The following is a 22,231-nucleotide window of genomic DNA, read 5'->3' on the forward strand; positions in this document are numbered from 1 at the left end:
TACTTTAATCCATAGCAGAAACCTCTTTCAGATTTATCTTAATGCCAGGAAAATCTGTGCTTTTTAATAGTATTTTTATAACTGTGTATTTTTAATGTTAATAAAAATTAAGGTTGAAATGTGCTAGTCGTGAGAACTTTTCTTTTTTATATCAAGGTTCTCATTACAGTTGTCAAGAACAGCTGTTGAAAGTGTTCTTGGATTTTGGGGTTGTTTCCATTAAAGCTATTTTTAGTTAAATAATGAAGTATTAATATTTACTTTTTCTTCACTCTTTTCCCAAATGGTATGCTGGCCTTCGGGGCCTAAGTAGAAATGGAATCTTCTCCCTTTAAAAAATTTTTTTCTTCTGTTTTTCTGATAGACTTTTGTGGCCCATTTGTAACCTCAATCACTCCTCCATTAGGAAGCTCATAGCTGAATTTGCTACCCACTTTTAATGATTTGGGTATATTAACTTTATTCCAGGCTTTACTCTTCTGTTCGTACTTTCTTTAACTTATGTACTTATTTTATCACATTATATTATTTGTATTTTTTTCTGCCACTTAAACAGCCAGATATCGCTTCTCGGCCTTTTGGCTAAGATCATGTGTAAACAGCCAGATAGTGTGTAGTCAGTTTTGCTATAACATGACATATGTATTCCTAAAAGTGACTATGCTGTGCAGTGATATGTAGTAAAACCACAGGGCTTATTAGAGAAATGGGATTATGGAAATAAAATTGAAACATTTTGTCAATGACACATTAAAAAAAGATAGAAATCTAATAAAAGACATAGTAGAGTTTTACACATGTTAAATGGTTAAGAAATACTAAATAGTAGAATAAATACAGCATTTTATCTTGAAGAAGACCTGAAGTTTGTGGAAGGGGGCCCACTTCAACAAATAACTCATTGAAGTGTTGAAATTTGTGAGTTACTATGAAGGTAGGAGGAAGGTGATCTGAAATAGGATGGAAATTGTAACACCAAAAGGGATGAGTCTGATAACACATGAGGTGAACTGAGATAGCTAGTAGATACATGCATTTTGAGTATGGCTTGGTTCGTTTGGCTTGGTTGCCATTTTCCTTATTCACCTAGTGTTTCTTTCTAAATGAAATTATGCAAAAATGAAAGTGACATTCGCATTATACTCATATTATCCCCTAATATATCAATTGAATTGGAACAAATTTGCTTTTTCCAAATAACCCTTATAGGAGAACTGACTATATAAATAAGTACATATCTTGGAGAAAGGGATTAACTTTTTGTCAAAGAATGTGTTGTCATCACTACCTGTTTTTACATTTTTCGCATTAAGTTACTGAATAGTCCAAATGATCACAATATTTTTTTTACAGGAAACTACATTCTTAATTATGTGGCATCACAACCCAAGCTGGCTCCCTTTGTCATCCAAGCTCTAATTCAAGTCATTGCTAAAATTACTAAATTGGGGTGGTTTGAGATTCAGAAAGACCAGTTTGTCTTCAGAGAAATTATTGCTGATGTGAAGAAGTTTCTTCAGGTAAGAAGGCATTATTACATTATAAGAACATCAGTAGTTGTTTTTTTGGTTTAGAAAACTGCTTTTCTTAAAGTTATATGGTTTGTTTTGTGGCTACCAGAACCATATTAATTATGGTTTATTATTTATCCTCTGGAGCCTGTATTTTTTATTGCCAGGAAAAGAGGATCATGTCATATAACTTCCAAACCAGAAGAATGCAAATTATAATGTTTTATAATTTCAAAAATATATGTTGTCATTTGTAACCACGTGTGTCTTTGTATTGCATATATGCAAAACATGTATATAATGTTTTTCATGTATTATCTAATTTAATGCTAATTACATCTCTGTGAAGGGAATTACATTTTGTAAATGAGAAGACTGAGGCTTAGAAAAGTTAGGTAATTTGTATAGGATTGCATAGTGATCTAGTAAAGCATAGCGCTTGTACTTCAACAGGTTTTCTAACTTAAGATATATATATTTAAAAATTTTTTTACATTATACCACATTGAGTCATACTAAATTCTCAAGAATGTTTTTAACCTAAATGATTAAAGTTATAACATACTCACATTTAACTTACACAAATTCAGGTATTTGGACTGAAAAGAAAAAAAAGAAAGAAAGAAAAGAAAAAAGAAAAGCAAGAGGACACTAATTTAAACTGTGCCAGTGATTCCACTTGCCATTCCACATAGTATTTTATGTTGCGGGGTGTGATATGGGAAACTTAAATCTGCTCTTTTCTGTTCCTGTATGCCTCTTACGATGACCATCATGCCCTGCTCAGTATGATTCAGATATTTAAAGATACATACTTTTTCATGCAAATGTTATCCCTAATCGCAAGAAAAGTACCTTAGTTGGTGCTCTGCTGAAGAGGCAGTGATCTGTTACAGTTCTCAAGGAAAAACTGGCAGTTTGGATTAATAGATGTTCAGTGTTGGTTTATTGGCAATTAGGGGGCCTTTTGGACTTTCTGAGATGTTATTGCTTATACAGTAACTGTCAGATTTAATCCCTATGTAAGATGTAACTCCATCATACATTGTAATGCTAGAAACCTCAGAATATGAAACACTAGACTATTCTGCTTCTCTTTTATTCGTGTTGTTAAAATCCTGGTTAACAAATATTTGATTATCTAAAATATCACAAGAATAAGTGTATTTTTAGCCCTGAGGAGATCTGCTGTGGGACAGAGGTATAGTTTATTCAGTGACACATGAGTTTCTCACTTTATAGTTGTGCATATAGTTTTGACTAACACAATAGCACCCCTCTCTTGTCCTTTACTAAGATTGTACACAGCTCATCAAGAATCCACACACACACTCACTGTAAACAAGAATAGACTTCAGAGTTCTTTTAAAATAAAATCAAGGTTGAAAACTGAATGAAATGAAATCATTCTTGTTGGCTAACATTTCTCAAGCTCCCTTTTCAATGGCTGATAAGTTGAGCTTAAGTTGGGCTTTAGTGTGCTTTTGTCAGTTTTGGAAGACCAGAAGAAACAGAAAATGTTTTCTCTTCGAAGTTTACTACAGTATCACAAAAAAAGCACTTGCTTTCTGGGTATATGACTTAACCTAACCTTCAGTCATGAGAAAGACAACTGACTTAGTGTTTTAGTACTCTAAAATAGTACCGCATGGTTCCTTTGGGTAATAACAGCTTCTGTGAATTTTGTACTAAAAATTATTTTAAGTTTGTTAAATTTTTAATGGCCTGAAATTTTGTATATCTTCTTTTCTCTGTTATTGTAACCTTATTGCTGTCATACTTCTAACATTTACATGCCTCCTTTCTACATACCTACCCAGGAGATACTACTGTCATCTAGGACAGTGCTATTCAGATTGCTGGTTCACAGCAAGATAAGGGGTTTATGTCAGAATGTAAATCAACGTGGTGCTTCCGTCATCGAGAGAGACTTGCTATGAAAAATATGCCAGCTGAACTAAACAGTGTACTTAGTGACTTATCTGTTTTATATTTTGGTGCAAACTCTTTTGTCATGGACCAGTATCAAACCATTCTCAGATTAGAATCGAATTTGCAGACTACCAGCAGATTCATGGACTAACAGTTGGTCAGGGAACGACATGTTAAGGAGCATTGGCCTGGTTTACACAGAAGATGGATGCTTCAGTAATGTGAAATCTGTAGTTTATCATAGAGTTCCGATTGTCCTAAAGGGCCATAAAGAATTAAAATGCAAAAATTGGACTTCCCTGGTGGGGCAGTGGTTAAGAATCCGCCTGCCACTGCAGGGGATACGGGTTCGATCCCTGGTCCGGGAAGATCCCACATGCCACAGAGCAACTAAGCCCGTGCACCACAACTACTGAGCCTGTGCTCTAGAGTCCACGTGCTGCAACGACCGAGCCCACGTGCCGCAACTACTGAAGCCCGTGCGCCTAGGGCCCATGCTCCACAACGAGAGAAGCCACCGCAATGAAAAGCCCGCGCACCACAACGAAGAGTAACCCCCGCTCGGCACAGCTAGAGAAAGCCCGCGCACAGCAACAAAGACCCAGTGCAGTCAAAAAAAAAAGAAAAGCAAAAATTATGGATGTTTCTTTTATTTTTTTATTCTGAGATAATTTGAATTTAATTACACCTAGTGACCCAGTGTTAGTGAAATTCTGTGATAGTTAGAAGGAATGACCAGCTATAAAATTAAGGCTTGAAAAGTGTATCATCTGTATTGCTTTTTTAAAATTATTATACTATAATTGGATGTCAGATTTTTTTATTTTCATACTTCCAATGTGATTTTGCAGTTGAGTAATTTGTTAGTGATGTGCGTATAAAATCTGAATTTTGATTTGAAGGAAGTTATTGAGATGAAATTGGAAGCTGATTACATTAAAACATCATATACTGTATTGATAGTCATGTATTTACTCAGTGCATTGGGCAGTTCACAAGCCTTCATTATAGACCCTTAGTAAATGCATATACGTGCACTATTAAATAATATTAAAAGGGCATAAGTGATCTTATCTGGTATTAGGTTGAGGGATTTAAATTAGTTCCTAAGTTATTATTTACTGAATGCATCTATCTTCAAGCAAATTTACAGAGCTAAAAATTGTTTTTTGTTCTTTCTTATTCGTGGCCTTATGAAAAGGATTAAACTACACTCCTGTATTTTGAGGTTTAGTTTATTGTAAGTCCTACATGCTGAAAACATTTTTTAGAGAGTATCATGCAGTTCTAAGGTAGGTGAGCTTTTTTCCCATTCAACTCTATACCTAAATTTATCCTTCAAAAAAATGAGCTTGACATTATTTTTATTTGTGGACCTCATAGTGATTTTTCTATATATTTTAATAGATCTATTTTAAGAAAATGTGATGTTTCAGCATTTAATTACTTGTAAATGTTACCTGGTTTACACATTAAGAACCAATCATTTGTCTCCATTTAGGCTAAACTTGTTTTTTTCTCCAAAGGGTACTGTGGAACACTGCATAATAGGAGTAATAATCCTCTCAGAATTGACTCAGGAAATGAACCTGGTAAGCCTTTCCATCTAATGGTGACATGAAGTTTGCTAGGTAATGTCATTTCTTTGATGTAAAATCTTTGTGTGGCTTAAAACTCTGAATAAGCAAGTCTTTTTTTTTGGGCGGGGGTGTCTGTTTTATTGGTGGGATAATCAAGTATTGGAACACTTTTACTGTTACCGAAAATGACAGTAACAATATAAAGTACTACAAAGAACAGGAAATTAGACATGGTCCTCTCTCCATGGCAATTGGAGGATCGTCCTTTTATCCTCTGTATATATAGTAATATACTAATCATAAAAATAAATTATACGCAAAAATGGAACAAGCCTTTATTTGCTTACACATAAAAGACAAGCAGTTTAGCAGTTTGGTAAATTGATTCTCAATAATGGATACACAGCATGACTCAACAAAGAACAGGATACTTGGCACTTTGCTACTTGTTGGCATGGGTTTCACCCATACAAGGAGAGTTTGCAGAAGCTATGCTTACCCCCCACCAACGCCTTTATGAACTCAGCAGCTGAGCACATCCTCACCTGCTCCTGTTCATTTTTGTATTTAACATGGTTCTAAACAGAACAAAAGCAGAAATTGGGTTTTACATGGAATAATGTTATAATAAAGGGGAATTTATTCTTTATATTTAAGAACTTTTATCATCTTTTTTTTAAATTGAAGTACAGTTGGCGTACAATATTAGTTTCAGGTGTATAACATAATGATTTGACATTTATACATATATATATATATATATATGAATGGATCACCACATAAGTCTAGTAACCACCTGTCACCAAAGTTATTAAAATATTATTGACTATATTCCTTATGCTGTACATTATATCCCCGAGACTTATTTATTTTATAACTGGAAGTTTGTACCTATTAATCTTCTTCACCTATTTCATCCAGCCCCCATCCCCCTCCTCTCTGGCAACCACCAGTTTGTTCTCTGTATCCGTGAGTCTTTCTGTTTTGTTTTCTAGATTCCACATGTAAGTGAAATCAGATGGTATTTGTCTTTCTCTATCTGACTTATTTCACTTAGCATAATACCTTCTAGGTCCACCCATGTTATTGCAGATAGCATGATTTCATTCTTTTTTAATGACTGAGTAATTCCATTGTGTGTATTTATACTACATACTCTATTCATTGATCTATTGATAGACACTTAGGTAGCTTCCATATCTTGGCTATTGTAATTGATGTTGCAGTGAACATAGGGGTGCATGTACCTTTTTGAATTAGTGTTTTTGTTTTCTTTGGGTAAATACCCAGAAGTGGAATTGCTGGATCATATGGTAGTGCTATTGGGTTCTCCAAAAAGTTCGTTTGGGTTTTTCCGTGGAAAAACCCAAACGAACTTTTTGCCCAAAAAAAAAAAAAAAATCTTATGGAAAAACCCAAACAAACTTTTTGCCCAACCCAATATTTTTAATTTTTTGAGGACCTTCCATACTATTTTCCATAGCAGCCATACTAATTTACATTCCCACAAACAGTGCACAAGGGTTCCCTTTTTGCCAGGTCCTTGCCAATACTTATTTGTTGTCTATTTAATAATAGCCATTCTGAAAGACGTGAGGTGGTATCTCACTGTGGTTTTGATTTGAATTTCCCTGAGGATTAGTGATATTGAACATTTTTTCATATGTCTGTTGGCCTTCCGTGTGTTTTCCTTAGAAAAATGTCTATTCAGGTCCCCTGCCTATTTTTTATTCAGATTTTTTTTTGATACTGAGGGTAGGGAAGTTTTCAGCAATTACGGCTTCAAATACATTCTGTGCTCTTTTCTTTCTCTCTTCTCCTTCTGGGACCCCTATAATAATGCAAATGTTAGTATGCTTGTTGTTGTCTTAGAGGTCCCTTAAGCTATCCTCATTTTTTAAAAACTCTTTTTTCTTTTTGCAGTTCCAATTGGGTTATTTCGACTACCCTGTCTTCCAGATTGCTGATCCATTCCTTTGCTTCCTCTAGTCTGCTGTTGATTCCCTCTAGTATATTTTTCATTTCAGTTATTGTATTCTTCAGTTCTTATTGGTTCTTTTTTATATTTTCTATTTCTTTGTTGAAGTTCTCACTGAGTTCATCCATTTGTCTCCCGATTTTGGTGAGCATCTTTATCACTTACTTTGAACTCTTTATCTGGTAAGTTGCTTATCTCCATTTTGTTTAGTTCCTTTCCTGGGGTTTTGTCTGATTCTTTCAATTGGAAGGTATTCCTTTGCCTCCTCATTGTGTCTGAGTCTCTGTGTTTGTTTCTGTGTAGTAGGTGTATCAGCCACATCTCCTGGTCTTCAAACAGTGGTCTTAACGTAAAAGGGGTTCTATGGGGCCCGGTGGTACCTTCTCCCTGGTCACCAGAGCCGGGTGCTCCAGGTGCTCCTCCTCCTTTGTGGGGGCTGTGTGTGCCCTCCTGTTGTGGTTGGGCCAAGATTGCTGCAGGCGTACTGGTTGTTGGGGCTGGTCCCGGCCCAGCTGGCTGAGAGGCCTGGCTCTGAGTGCTGCAGGTGGGCTGATGTGCTGATCTGTGGTTTTCTCGTTGTCTCATCTCAGGAAGCACATGATTTGATTTGTTACATCACTAATGATGTTCACTTTGGTCACTTGACTAAGATGGTCTCTACCAGGCTTCTCCAATTGTACATTTATTCTTTTCCCCTTTGTAAATAATGAGTATTTTGTGGGCAGGTAGTTTAAGACTCTGAAAATACCTTATTCCTCATTAAACTTTTAATTTATTCATTTATTATTTCTATCAGCTTGGATTCCTGGTTTCTAACTTTGTTTAATAGGTTATAGTTTGTTACTTACATTATATTTTGGTGCCCATATTTTCCCAAATTTGGCCATTAGGAACCCTTTCAGGCTAGCATCTCTGTTCATTTGACATTTATTCACCATCCTTTGAACATTTTCTTACTTTCTGTCACAAGATGTTCCATGCTTATCTTGTGTAGAACTAGGTACCTTTTGAAGAAAGCTTCAAGCTCTGAAGTGTGATTTTGACTTTGTATGGTAAAAAATACATGGCTTCTGTGGAGACATTTTACTTAGCCTAATTTTAGAGCATTAACAACTTCAACTAGCATTTCTTAAGTACTTCTGAACCAGGCAATAGGGAGATCTACAATGCATAATGAAAATCAAATACAGTTGTCAAATGTGAGCCAGGTAAATTCATGTAGGGTCAATAACAGGATGTATCTTCTAAGAAAAAGATCTAAACTTGAGGTTTCTTAAAAATTTAGAATTATATGTTACCATGCTTTTGTAGAAGCTAAGTCTAGTATTCCTGCAGTATATTCAAAATATAATCATCAAGAAGTAAAATATTCTTTGCCTACATGGTAGAGACATAGTTATGCAGTAGAAAATGGATGCATAATCCCTCTTATCAAAAAAATTGGATATCTAAATAAATAACCCAAGTAGAATAAGCATGTATGCCTTGAGGATAACTCTGAAATAAGACCTGGATTTGTGTTTTAGCTCTATTGCCTGCTGCTTTGTCCAAACTTCTTAATGTCTTTAAACTTACATATCACTATCTGTAAAGCAATCATGACACTTTCCTTGGGTCTTATTAAGATTAGATAAGTTACTAGCACAGGTCCTAGTACATACAAGTACTCAGTAAACCCAAGGTTCTTCCCTCAGTGTTATAGATATGGTGTGCCTGTGAGCTTTAATTTTCTTGTATGTGAAAAGAGAATAATATGTATCTCACAGGTTCGTTTTGAGGATTTAGTGAAATAATATGTGAAGAGTACATAAGTTGAGATTATAATGCTGTATGCTATTATTAATTTGTATTAAGGAGAAATTTTTATATATTGAGGGAAACTGAAGAGACAGACCAATTGAAGGAGAGAGAGATGGACGTTTGATTTAAAAGAAGGGGGAAATGCTGGAAATGCTAACTTGAATCTTACATAGTGGGTAGAGATTCCAGTAACTGCTTTCTGTAATCACTTTGGGCTTCTGTTATGTTTCATGTTTCTATAAGTAAATGTGGTATTTAAGTATAATATGATGGAGCTTAGGAAGTGTCAGATAATTTTGATCTCACTAGTTTTTTCAAATCTATAAATATCAGGAAGGAAAATGGTTTATTTTCATCTTTCAGATACCAAAATGAATGCTATAGCCACTGTAGCCTGTGGTGTTAATAATTGTTTGGGTATCAGATTTCAGCTTTGTTTGCTGTTTCCTAGTGATAAATGGAAATATTAATGGTACTAATAGTATAGTTTTTGCCATATTATATTTTAGATTAGAGGCTCAAGAACTAGTCTTAGTAAACTTATTCTTAAAAATTATTTTTTATTAACTAATAAAATATTCAGGGGGAATATACTGTTATGTAGTAAATCAAATTTCTGATTATTTATAATTTCTGCCTTGGTTTTTTTTTTTTAGAATATCAAAATACATGAATCAGTGACATATCTGATATATATAGAAATGTCACTTTCATATAGAAGAATCTTTCTGTAACTGATTCAGTTTGCTGATTCACAGAATGTTAGAATTTGAGGATTATCTCAGAGATTTCCCATTTCATAGGTGGAGCCTGAGGAACAGGGAAGCTGTTACTTGCCTAATGTGAAATATGATACATGACTCAGGAGTGGATAGTATCTATTATTTTCTAATCTGTGTTTATATTGCCTCTGAAAGTATGATCAATTCTGCTTTTCAATTTTGGCATCAGTATAGTTTGTAGAGAGAGCACTGAATTAAAACAATACAGAAACTTGGGTTCTAGTCGTGGCTCTGCCATTATTAGCTCTTTGAGTAACCTTAAACAAATCACTTATACTAGTAGATTTTTAAAAGCTCTTTTAGCTCTATACTTTATGATTCTTTAATCATTATTTTCATTCCTTTTCTTACATAGTAAATTTTTGCTTTGCTGTTTGGCAAGTCTGGTTAAATAAATTCATCTTGAACTTTTTAGGTTGATTATTCTAGACCTTCAGCAAAACACAGGAAAATAGCTACCTCATTTCGTGACACTTCTCTTAAAGACATTTTAGTGCTAGCATGCTCTCTTCTAAAAGAGGTAAGTTACTTAATAATTCAGCATCCTGTTTCAGAAGAATTTCAGATGAATTCCCCTGTGCCCGTTTAATTTAAGTACAAATTAATTTGCACAAATCTATAAGCGGTTCCAAAAAATTCACTTTTATTTAGTCGGGATATAATAAAGTAAGATCCAAAGGGAATTTAGTAACTTGTCTTTAGACAGTAGTTTCATTATCTTCCTACCGTAGATTACTTATTACAGAAGCTATTTGAGACGTAGTTTCTGTATTGCCCTGCCCATATTTTAACGGGGTGCAGATGAACAATGAAATGATGGCAAGTTTTCCTAATTCATCATTTCTCAATATTTTTTCAGAGTTGAGCCAAGATAGTTGACTTTAATAATTTCTTTAGGAAATAATATTTTCCCATTTGCTACTTAGTGCCCTATTGAACATTAGTATGTTCATAGTATGATTCATAATTATATTGTGTTCTCTTGTAATATAGGGACTCCCTCATTCTACTCAAGCTTGTTAATTGGTGTAGTAGAGCATTTCCCAAAGTATGTTCCACTAATCACTAGTTTCTACTTATTTAAATTCTGTGATATAGTAACATGGTAACTGCCACACTAGGCCAGACTGAAAGTTCCTCTATTTAAAAATTTTTCTTTTAGTATGAAAAATTTTAACATATATACAAGAAGATCGAATAGTATAATAAACTCCCTTAGACCCAGCAACCAGATAAGCATTAACAACTCGTGACCAATCTTGTTTCATCTCTATCCTTAACTAACCACTTTATTTCTTTCTGTGTTTTTCTTGAAGCAGAATCCCAAGCTTCTTATCATTTCCTCCACAAATATTTCACATTGTATCTCTAGGAGATATAATCTGTTCTGGTTGTGTCAGAATGAACATTTTGAGGGGGTCGGGATTGTTCTCCAGGAGCTTGTGAGTGTCCTCCCACATTCAAACAGCTCTGAGAACCTTTGTTAGCTGAATGTGTATCGTTTATGCATGAAGCTCCCCTACTTTTTCTTGAAGAATATTATATTTTCAGCTTGTTCCAGTTGCTCCTTTGAGCTAACGAATCCTGTACATTTATACATTTGTGCTGTGTAAAGTATTTGTCCTAAAGTTACTTCCTACAACTTTAGAAGGTGATCTCCAGTATGCAGTTAAATATGAAAGGTTTTAACCCCATTTTACAAGATTAAATTTGAAAATTTAATCTATTTAGATTTTTGTTGATAGTGATATTACAGTTTTTTTCTGATATATACAACATAACTATGCAAATTCTTTTTTTTTAACTAATTTTAATTTGGAACTGAAGAATTATTTAAATTAGTTGACTAAAATTCTTTTAACTGACATATGTCATAATGTTTCATTTGACTCTGAACCTCTTTCAGGTGTTGGCCAAGCCTTTAAACCTTCAGGATCAAGGTCAACAAAACCTAGTAATGCAAGTCTTGAAACTGGTCCTCAACTGCCTTAACTTTGACTTCATTGGCAGTTCAGCAGATGAATCTGCAGATGATCTTTGCACAGTACAGATTCCAACAACTTGGAGAACAAGTAAGAAAAAAGTTTAGTGTAAGGAATGGTCAACATAAAATACACAGGATTAGCAGTATAGTTGCTTTATGTGCAATTATCTCTGTTTTTTACTTGGCAATCAGAAAGTTCAAAAAAACTTGTAACCTAAGGTAGCTGCTGATACCCAATGTTGAAATCTGTTTTCCTCAGTTCATATCATAGTAACCTCTGTATTTTGATTTTGGAAAAAAGAAAAGACAACTCTAGAGTTGGAGGATGACAAGTTTAGGAGGGGAAATGAAGAGCTCTGTTTTGAAATTTTCAGATAAACAGTAGGAGAGGATATAACACTTGGCAGGAGATATCAACATATTTTTCAAAGTTATAAAGAGAATGAATTAGAGTAGCTAATTTAGCAGAGCAGAATTGCAATTTACTTTGTTACAGAGAAGGACACCAAAAAAGAGCAAACTCACTTGCTGTCACACATCCCAGAAAGATGATGGCAATAGGGCTTTCCTGTTGAAGTCAGAGGTAGGGAATTGGGCTGAAAGGACTTGGTAAAAAGTCTATGTTCTGCACAAACACCCCTGGGATCTTCTCTACCACCTCTGTGCAGCTCTGTGACTGCCCTTTTCCCTTCCTTCCCTATGTGTACTTCCCTCTAGATTCCCAAGACCAGAGCTTTTTTCTCTTGAGAAATTAAACTGGAGAGGTTTCTCATTCAGGGGTATCAGATATAGTAGAGAAACACCATACATTTGGTGAAAACTTCTAATATGGAAGTCAGAGATTAAAAGAAACAATTAAAAGGGACTTTGTATCTTGATAGTAGTGATGAATGCATGAACCAACACATGTAGTAAAAATTGCACAGACTAAATACACACACACACACACACACACACACACACACACACACGAGTACATGTAAAACTGGGAAAGCCAAATAAGATTGGTGGATTGGATTTTATCAGTGTGCCTTCTTGATAGTGATGTTGTGCTTTAGTTTTGCAAGAACTTACCATTTGGGGAAATGGGGTAAACAATACATGGGATCTCTCTGTATTATTTCTTGCAACTGCATATAAATCTAATTATCTCAAGAAATCTTTTTTTAAAAAGGGAGAGTTAGTAGAAACAGAGACAAAGTGAAGAGTCGAAGTAAATTTCAAAAAGGTTTAATTACTATCCTCAGAGAGATAAGAAAAGGTAATGCATTCCTGAAACATGAATAGGATATTGTTTCAAAAACGGAAGTCAAGACTGTGTTCCAGATATACAAGTTGCCCAAATAAAACATTCAGTAAAAGAATTGGAAGATAAAGCTAAGGAAATATCCCAGAAAGTAGAACCAAAAAAGCAAGAAGAGATTTGATAGAAAAAAATGCAAGAATATTAAAGCATGAAACTAGGAAGCTTGACATCTGACTATTAGGAGTTCAAGAAAGGACAGGAAAAAACAGAAGGCAATTTGCAAACAATACCAAAAAAAAATTCTCAGCAATGAGATACATAAATTTTCACATTGAAAGATCCCATAAGTACCCAACATAATGAATGAAAAAAAATACACTAAGCTTCATAATCATGACATTTCAGAATAACAAGGACAAAGAGAACCTAAAATCTACCGGAAAGAAAGTCACCTACAAAGGATTGGGATCAAGAATGGTATTAGAGGGCTTCCCTGGTGGCGCGGTGGTTGAGAGTCCACCTGCTGATGCAGGGGACACCGGTCCGGGAAGATCCCACATGCCGCGGAGCGGCTGGTCCCGTGAGCCATGGCCGCTGAGCCTGCGCGTCCGGAGCCTGTGCTCCGCAACGGGAGAGGCCACAACAGTGACAGGCCCGTGTACCGCAAAAAAAAAAAAAAAAAAAAAAAAAAAGAATGGTATTAGATTTCTCAACAGTAGTACTGGAAGCTAGAGGACAATGGAGTAATATCCTCAGACATGTAAATCGTTCTGAAATTTAGCCCTTATGTACTTGCTGTTATGAAGCTACTTGATATACAAGCAAGAAAATGGAGGATATGGAGTTCAAGAAAGCTAACACAAGATGACAATCAGCAGACATAAAAAGGAGATAATTATGTAACACATTTTGGAACAGCCAGTCTAAGTTGAAGAAGGCTCCAGGAGGAAGGGAAAATGGAAGTGATAGGTTATTTGATGCTATTGACCAGGTGGAGAATGGCATGAAGAACATTTTGCAAATCTGTCAGAACATTTGGAAAGAATTAATGACAGATATCGACCTACACAACTAAGCACAGAAAAGATGCTGTGATTAAATCCAGGGAGTGTTGGAAATGTGATATAATCATAGTATACTTGGCTTAGCTGTTAACATTATTTACCTAGTCATAATAAAGTAAACACTTAGAATTGATTTAATTCCATATTGTTATAACAGTGGATGGATTTTTGAGAGAGGATGGATTGTAGAAAGAGTGGTGGGAGTAGAGGGGAGAGTGTACCGTAACAAGGTCATTTGAGACCTAAAATAAAATAGTCAAAGACATGTAATACAGCATGTAATTTGGAAACATGTATTTAAATATATCTAAGAGTTGAAAGGCAGTTGGAATGGAGTAGGGTACAGCTGTTTTCTACTATATACTTTTTAGTACTATTTACTTTTTTATACTATTTGAATTTTTAAATGTTTTTATTACCTTAATATAAATGAAAATAGTGAGAAGGTTCTCTCGATAGGAACTGTAGGTGCTACATGGAAATAAGGAACATCTTAGCTAATTAATTTTTATCTTTGTATTATTTCATATTTCAAAGGAAAATAGCTAGGAATTAAAAAGGAATTAAGCCTAACTGCAAGGAAAGATTGGCCACATGCAGAGGTCTTGGAGTTCTTGGTTTGTATGATAATGTCTTACTATGTGAAGATCACTGAATTGAAAGTAATGGTGTTAGAATTTTTTTTTTTTTCCAGTTTTCCTGGAACCAGAAACATTGGATCTTTTCTTTAATTTGTATCATTCACTTCCACCACTCCTATCTCAGTTAGTAAGTAAAATTCATTATTTCATTAAAAATACCTGTGATATTTATCTAAGGGTGGTACATATTTATTTATATTCTTGATTAGGTTTACCTCTCATAAGAGATTCTTACATCATCTGGGATTTATATTACGTAAGCTATTTGTCAGTTTCTATTTATAGTCCATAGTTCCCGTCATTTCACTGGTGAGCCCAAAACCCATAACTGGTGATTTCGTTCCTGCCCATAGCCAAGACAACCTATCAACCTCTAAGTATCTTTTTTCCTACTCAGTCCCCACCCCCAGCTCTTCTTCTGGGCCTCAGTCCAGTAGTTTGCCACCCCACCTGTTACCTTCCCTTTTCTTAACCTCTCTGACTCTTTCTCCACTTTGCTTGGCTCCATGTCAGGCTTGCCATGTGGCCCCCATCAGATATCTCCAAATGAGAAACAAAGGGGATCTGCTCACTTGATTTTGTGCTCATCACTCCAGCTGTTCATTTATTTTTTGAATCAGATTCTGTTGTGTGCTAAAAGATTCTTGAAACTCTTTGGTTATAGTATGGAACTTTGAGACTCTGTATCCCATCTTTGTGGAATCTAAAACAGAGACCAGGCAAGATTGAAAAAAAAAAGAAAGTTGTTAGCTTAATATCTAAGCTTGTAGAAGTGAAGTTGGGGAATTCTTATGTTGTCATTTCCCGAAAAAAGATGTTCCATATTTAAAGTACATATCAGCAGTATGTTTGTTTAGATATGTTATCACCTAGAAGGGAGGAATAGGTTCACAAAAATACTCCCTCCCTTTCTTAGAAAACATGTTTGCTCTCAAATCGAGGGTTTTAAGGTGGTGGTTTTTAAACTGGGTTTCACAGGACACTCATGTTTCCAGGTGGTGCCACAGAACTTCAGCCTTCTGTCTTTTAACCAGAATAGTCTTGTTTTTAGTTGTTTAAAAACCATGGTTTCATGTACAGTTATGTTTTGGGATAAAACAAACAAGCTACTGGTGCTTAAAAGTAGATTGGAAAGCAACTGCTTTAAGAGAATGTAACTGACATTTATTGGGCATGCCCTATCCTATGATGCTTATCTCACTTCATCCTCACAGTGGCCCTGCAAGGTAAGTATTGTTACCTTCACTATGTAGACAAGGAAACAGATCCAGAATGGCCTAAGTGACTTCCTTCAGGGCAGTGAACTAAATTTTGGAGTTGAGATTCAAACCCAGGTGGTTTTGGCCCCAAACCCCTGGATATTTTTATTACGCTAGTGGTTCCTGAACCTTCTACACATCAGAAGGGAGTTTTGTTTTTTGGGTTGTTTGCTTGGTTTTTGTTTTTAACATTAAGGACTGTGGCAAACTGAGTAACATCTAAAAAGGCTATCCTCTGATTTTTGTCCCTATTCTCACCCTTGCCAAGAGAGCCAGTCATTTTGTGTGAAATCTCCTAACTGGAATATTTAAATATTGACAAATAATTCTTTTTCTTTTTTTTTTAAAGTGGGCAAGTTTACATATGTGGGCCAGTTTGGCCTGAAAGTTGCCAGTTTTGGGCCTCTCAGTTAATGAACAAACAGGCTTCAGTGGGTTCCAGTAGTAGAATTAAGAACCCGCGAAGTGAAATTGACTGATAAAGTATTAACTTCAGAAAGATAACTAGGCCACAGACACTTTGCAGGAATTTTTATAGGGTATCTGACTTTTTCAGCAGCATTTTCCAAATTGTTCCTTAAGATACTAATAAATGGTGTGAGCAAGATGTTTTATCACCAGATAAATTTGGGACATGCTGGATTAAGTAAAGTTAAAGGATTTTTTTCCCACTTGCAGGATACCACAGTGCATATTGTACAGTAGTTCCCAAATGTATTCTACAACAAAACCATATTTTCTTTTTGGTGAAACACCTGGTTCGTTGGTTTACAAACAGATTAGGCATCAAGCAATTAGGAGCCTTTGAGTGTATGCAGGTCCCGGCTCTGCTCTCGTGTATTTAATATATACAAAAATATTAGAGGAATTTTACACAGAAACAGGAATTCTAGTGGTGGGATTGACGGGTTTTGGGTGGTGGTAATTATTGATGATGTTTAGCTTTCATTGTTTTTGGAATCTATAACACTATTTTATCATTAAAATTAAAAAAATTTAAATGTAAAGAATAGTGTTCCTTACATGTGGCCTTACATTAATTTTAAAGGTGAAATGAATTTTGTTGTTCCTGTTTTTAGGCACTTTCATGTTTAGTTCAGTTTGCTTCTACAAGAAGGTCCTTATTTAGCAGTCCTGAACGTGCCAAGTACCTTGGTAATTTAATCAAGGGAGTAAAAAGGATACTTGAAAACCCTCAGGTATTTTTGAAGTAATTTAATTAATATTTACCATATTTAAATACAGTTTTTCTGCTGAAAGGTGCATAATAAACTTATGACTTTATTACGATTCTGGAAGAAAATAAGTATCATATTCTACTTTCTTGGATCTCATTTGTAGTATAAATGGGCAGCTTTTAAAAGTGAATGTTTTCCTGACTGACTGCTGTGTTGTTCTTTTTATTTTTCCCGTTCTTTTAGGTAAATATGAATAGAGGTTGTATACCTTATTATGCTTCTGCTTTCTACCATTGTACTTTCCTTGCACTTCTTAAATTACTGAAGTGATTAATTCAGTCATATCTACCTTCTAAACTAGAAGACAGTATAAATCTGGATGTTAATATTGGAATAAGTGGCTTTAAATTATGAATATCTTTTTTGCCCTCTTGTGGACAATAAAAATTTGTAGATTTTTAAATCTACTCTCTATGTTAACTGCAAATCTTCAGTGGCAGTGTTCATTTCAGAGAATTGCACAGCCATTATAAATTAGTGATTTTGGATGCCTAGATAAAATTTGTTTCACTTTTGGTTTAAAATATCTGTAATGAAAGTACAAATATTAAAAGGTTAAATGATGATTTAAGGAGGTTTATCTAAGTCTCTTGGTTATTAATAACTTAGGGGGGACATATAATATCTATACATAAAGAAAACATGCTTACTCTATAAAGAACAGTTGTTTTTGCAGATTAAGAGGTATTTTATGTGTTGTGCATTCGTTTTACCTTTTCACTGTTGGCATAACTGTGAAATTTATGTGTTTTGCTGATAAATGGGATTTTTACCAATATATCGATACTTTAAAATTTTTAGTTATTCAGCTCACTATCATCAGTCAATATGTGGAAGATAATATGCTAATATCAGATAATTCTCTTAATTGATTTTCCAGTATCCTCATGTTGATGTGTTATGGCTCCAAAAGTTAATTTGAATATTATATATATTTTTAGAATTATAAATATGTATTAAAAGACCCATGAATACAAAACATATTTTTAAATTAGTCCTTAATAATTAGAAACTATGTTATATTTTTTCATGGGTTGAAATTTTTTACAAACTCTTTCACTATTAAACAGATACTGAAAGATACTTGAATTCTGTTTCATGCCAGCTATAGTGCAGAGTTCTCAAACTATAAAGATAATAACATACATGTCCTATCTTCAAGGAGCTCACTGGGGGCACCTTTCTTGGTCTTTCCTTTTAAGCTGTCCTCCCCACGAAGTTACCTCTGTTTCTTGTAGTACTTTTGTTAAACTTTCTGCTCTACATTGCAGCAGTTTATTTGAATGTCTTAAGAGACAAGGAGTTGCTTGAGGACATAATGCCTCTAGGTACTCAATAAATATTTGTTGAATTAAAAGGTGTTTCTGTTATTTGTGGGTACACATTTAATGTAAGTCTAGTGGTATTGCTCTTTTCCAGGATTTCAAGAGCCCATTCTTATTTTCCATCTTAAATATTTTTCAGGTCTTGTATTGACTTCTATTTAAGTCACAAGATACACACTCTCTCTCCCTCTCTCTCCACCCTTTTCTGTCTCTTTTCTGTCTCTCATGCAAGTTTTTTTGGGGTAATATCGTGGTTCCCAAACATTATGATTTAGTCATCATGGTCAAAGCTTCCTCCAAAGCCTCTAGTTTGGATTTCTTATTATTAATCATTTATGACAACGTTAAGTCCAGTAGGAATCATTTGGTTTTTTGTTGTTAAGTTTTTTAAAAAGCCTTTCTTTTTGTCTCATAATTTAGGGTTTGTCCAATCCAGGTAATTATCATGAATTTTGTCGATTTTTGGCTCGTTTAAAGACAAATTACCAGCTGGGAGAATTAGTTATGGTGAAGGAGTATCCTGAAGTTATCAGATTGATTGCTAATTTTACCATTACTAGCCTACAGGTAAATAAAAATATATAGTTGATGTTAAACTGTAGATAGTTTTAAAACACTTTCTTGGTAAGATTTGGTAGGGATTTAAAAAAACATTTATTAGAGCACTTTGCTAAAAATGTTCATTGCAAGATTTTAGGTAAAAAACTTCTTTGTAACAAATTTTATAATAGTAAAAATTTAGAGGCCATCTAAATATCTAATAATTAAAGACCGAATTGAGATGCTGTAGTAAAATCTATGTGGAGAAATAAAATAAAGTTTTACAGATTAGTTTTCGGAAAAATTCTTTTTATAAGTTTGGGGGGAAGTTTTAAAACCATATTTTCCACATGATATCAACTCTGTGAAAAAATATTCCTGGAAAGATTAGAAGGAAGTTCACAAACATTTAACAGAATTTGCTATTTTAAATGTTCATTGGTTATAATCAGAATAAAAGTTTATTTTAAACTGTATGTTTACTAATTTTGCCTCTCCATTTCTTACTCTAGGAAGACATAATGTCATTTTAAATAACGTTTGCTTTATTTTTTTGTAGCATTGGGAATTTGCTCCCAACAGTGTTCATTATTTATTAACTCTCTGGCAAAGGATGGTAGCATCAGTTCCTTTTGTGAAATCAACTGAACCCCACTTATTAGACACTTATGCACCAGAAATCACGAAGGCCTTTATCACTTCTCGGTTGGAATCTGTTGCCATAGTTGTGAGGTATTGAAAACTAAATGTTTTTGTTGTATTTTCATCTTCTGCATCTTGGAATTTTTAAAAATGGAGGTATAATTTACCTATGGTAAAATTCACCTTTTTTAGTATACAGTTCTGTGAGTTCTGACAAGTGTATGCCGTTGTGTTTAACAGCACAATCAAGATATAAAATAGTTCCATCACCCCAAAAAGTTTTTTTAGGTTCCTTTGTAGTCAGACCTTTCCCCATCCTCAGCATCTGGCAATTATTGATGTTCTGTTCCCTAAGATTTTTGTCTTTTTTGGATGTTATTGCATAAATGAAATCATATAGTATGTAGCCCTTTAGTCTGGCTTCTGTCACTTAGCATAGTGCATTTGAGATTCTTCCATTTTGTGTCAGTAGTTCTTTACTTTTTATTGCTGAATAGTATACCATTTTATGGATATATCACAGTTATTAGTCCACTCACCTATTGATGGACATTTGGGTTCTTTCTGTTTTTGCCTTTATGAGTAAAATAGCTGTAAGTGTTCCTATACAGATTTTTGTATGAATTTAAGTTTTTATTTCTCTTGGATAAATTCCTAGGTGTGAGATTTCTGGGTTGCCTGGTAAGTGTATATTTTACTTTATAAGAAATTGCCAAACTGTTTTCCAAAGTTGCTGTATCATTTCACGTTCCCACCAGCAGTGTATGAAAAATCCAGTTGCTCTGCATCCTCACCAGCACTTGATATTGTCAGTTTTAAAAAATTTTAGTCATTCTAATAAGTGTGGTGCCTCATTGTGGTTTCAAATTGCATTCCCTTAATAACTAACAATGTTGAGGATCTTTTTATGTGCTTATTTACCATTTGTATATACTCTTTGGTAAAATGCCTGTCAAATATGTTCCCTTTTTTTTATTGGGTCGTTTATTTTCTTATCTTGCGATTAGAGAGGTCTGTATATTCTGGTCACAAGTCTTTTTATCATATGTGTTTTGCAAATATTTTTTCCCAGTCCATTGCTTGCCTCTTCATTTCCTTAACAGAGTCTTGCAAAGAGCAGGAGTTTTAAATTTTAATGAAGTCCAATTTATCATTTATTTTTTTCTTCTAGAAGTTTTATAATTTAAATTTAGGTCCATAATCCATTTTGAGTTAATTTTTGTATATGATATGAGGTTTAGACTCAATGTTATTTTTCTTTCTTTTTTTCCTTTTTGCATAGCGAAGACCAGTTATCCCCAACACCATTTGTGGAAAAGACTATCCTTTCTCCATTGCATTGTCTTTACTCTGTTTTCAAAAATTAATTGACCACATATGGATGGTTCTATTTTTGGACTCTTTTCTCATTAGTCTCTGTTTTTCTCCTTCTGCCAGTAGCCCCTGGCTTGAGTACTGTAGCCTTATAATAAGCTTTGAAATCAGGTAGTGTGAATTTTCACCTTGGTTTTCCCTTTTTAAAATTGTTTTGGCTCTTTTACTTCCTTTGCTTTTCTGTATAAATGTTAGAATCATCTTGTCAGTATCTACAAAAAAAAGTCCTGCTGGAGTTTTGACTAGAATTGCATTGAATTTGTAGATTAATTTGGAGGAAGAATTGACATCTCAGCAATATTGAGTCTTTTAGCCAATGAGCATGTTTATCTTTTATTTAGAGCTCTTCTGTGATTCCTTTCATCACTGTTTTGTATTATTCAGCCTTTAGATCTTACATATATTTAAGATTTAATTAGTGTTTTATGTTTTCTGGTGCCTTTGGAGATACTGTTTTTTAAACTTAAATTTCCAGTTGTTCATGTTAGTATACAGTAATGAATTCTATATATTGATATGTATTGCTAGCACCTTGGAAATACACTCACCTGTTAGTCCTAGTAGCTTTCTTGTGGTTCACATTTTCAAATATAGACATTTTATTTCTTACCTTACAGTCTATGTCTTCTATTTCTTTATCCATGATAGAATTTTTATTTAACATAAATAAAGCTTATTTGTGGTGAATAAAAGTACATCTCATTCTAACATCATCTGCAATCCTTTTCTTATATATTTGCAGAGATAATTTAGATGATCCACTGGATGATACCGCCACTGTGTTTCAGCAGTTGGAGCAGTTGTGCACTGTTAGCAGATGTGAATATGAGAAGACATGCACTCTTCTTGTACAGTTGTTTGATCAAAATGCACAGAATTACCAAAAGCTTCTGCATTCAGCTTCTGGAATAACTGTGGACATGGCAATTCAGGAAGGTCAGTAAATTTTATATGACCATATAAATAATATAATAATATGGTATTATGTTGAATTTTAACTATCTTCATTAATCAATTTATTTAATAATTTTACTGCAACGTATTTTTGTTTATTTCCCCCAATTCTATTCCTCTAATAATCCATTAATTTTATTAACCTTCTGGGTATTTTGTTGGCTTGATGGTTTTAGTTCTTCATAAGATTCACAGGGAATATTTCTTTCTGGATTCACTATCAAAAAAAGCTGATAATGATCTTTGAGTAGAGTTTATTAACTTATAACTATCTTTTAACTAATCATGTTTCCCTCTTTGCTATATCTGACTGCAAATTCAAGCCCAGTTTTAGCCAGTAAAAATTTACCAAAGACCTCATCGTGGTTTTGCATTTGTTTA

At 34.2% G+C, this 22,231-nt stretch overlaps 1 protein-coding gene across 2 annotated transcripts in view; it reads left to right on the plus strand.

Moving 5' to 3' along the window:
* The window catches only part of RANBP17 (RAN binding protein 17), a 316,163-nt gene that overhangs the window by 21,035 nt on the left and 272,897 nt on the right, over positions 1 to 22,231 (plus strand). For both annotated transcript variants that reach the window (XM_029215882.1, XM_029215883.1), the window contains 9 exons: positions 1,354 to 1,520; positions 4,970 to 5,035; positions 9,999 to 10,103; positions 11,490 to 11,655; positions 14,572 to 14,645; positions 16,857 to 16,976; positions 18,761 to 18,907; positions 19,440 to 19,612; positions 21,639 to 21,832. In XM_029215882.1, coding sequence (XP_029071715.1) covers positions 1,354 to 1,520; positions 4,970 to 5,035; positions 9,999 to 10,103; positions 11,490 to 11,655; positions 14,572 to 14,645; positions 16,857 to 16,976; positions 18,761 to 18,907; positions 19,440 to 19,612; positions 21,639 to 21,832 — 1,212 coding nt within the window. The remainder of the gene's footprint in view (positions 1 to 1,353; positions 1,521 to 4,969; positions 5,036 to 9,998; positions 10,104 to 11,489; positions 11,656 to 14,571; positions 14,646 to 16,856; positions 16,977 to 18,760; positions 18,908 to 19,439; positions 19,613 to 21,638; positions 21,833 to 22,231) is intronic.

Source organism: Monodon monoceros, unplaced genomic scaffold (assembly GCF_005190385.1).
Source record: "Monodon monoceros isolate NGI ecotype Baffin Bay Population unplaced genomic scaffold, NGI_Narwhal_1 Super_Scaffold_12, whole genome shotgun sequence".
Classification (NCBI taxonomy): domain Eukaryota; kingdom Metazoa; phylum Chordata; class Mammalia; order Artiodactyla; family Monodontidae; genus Monodon; species Monodon monoceros.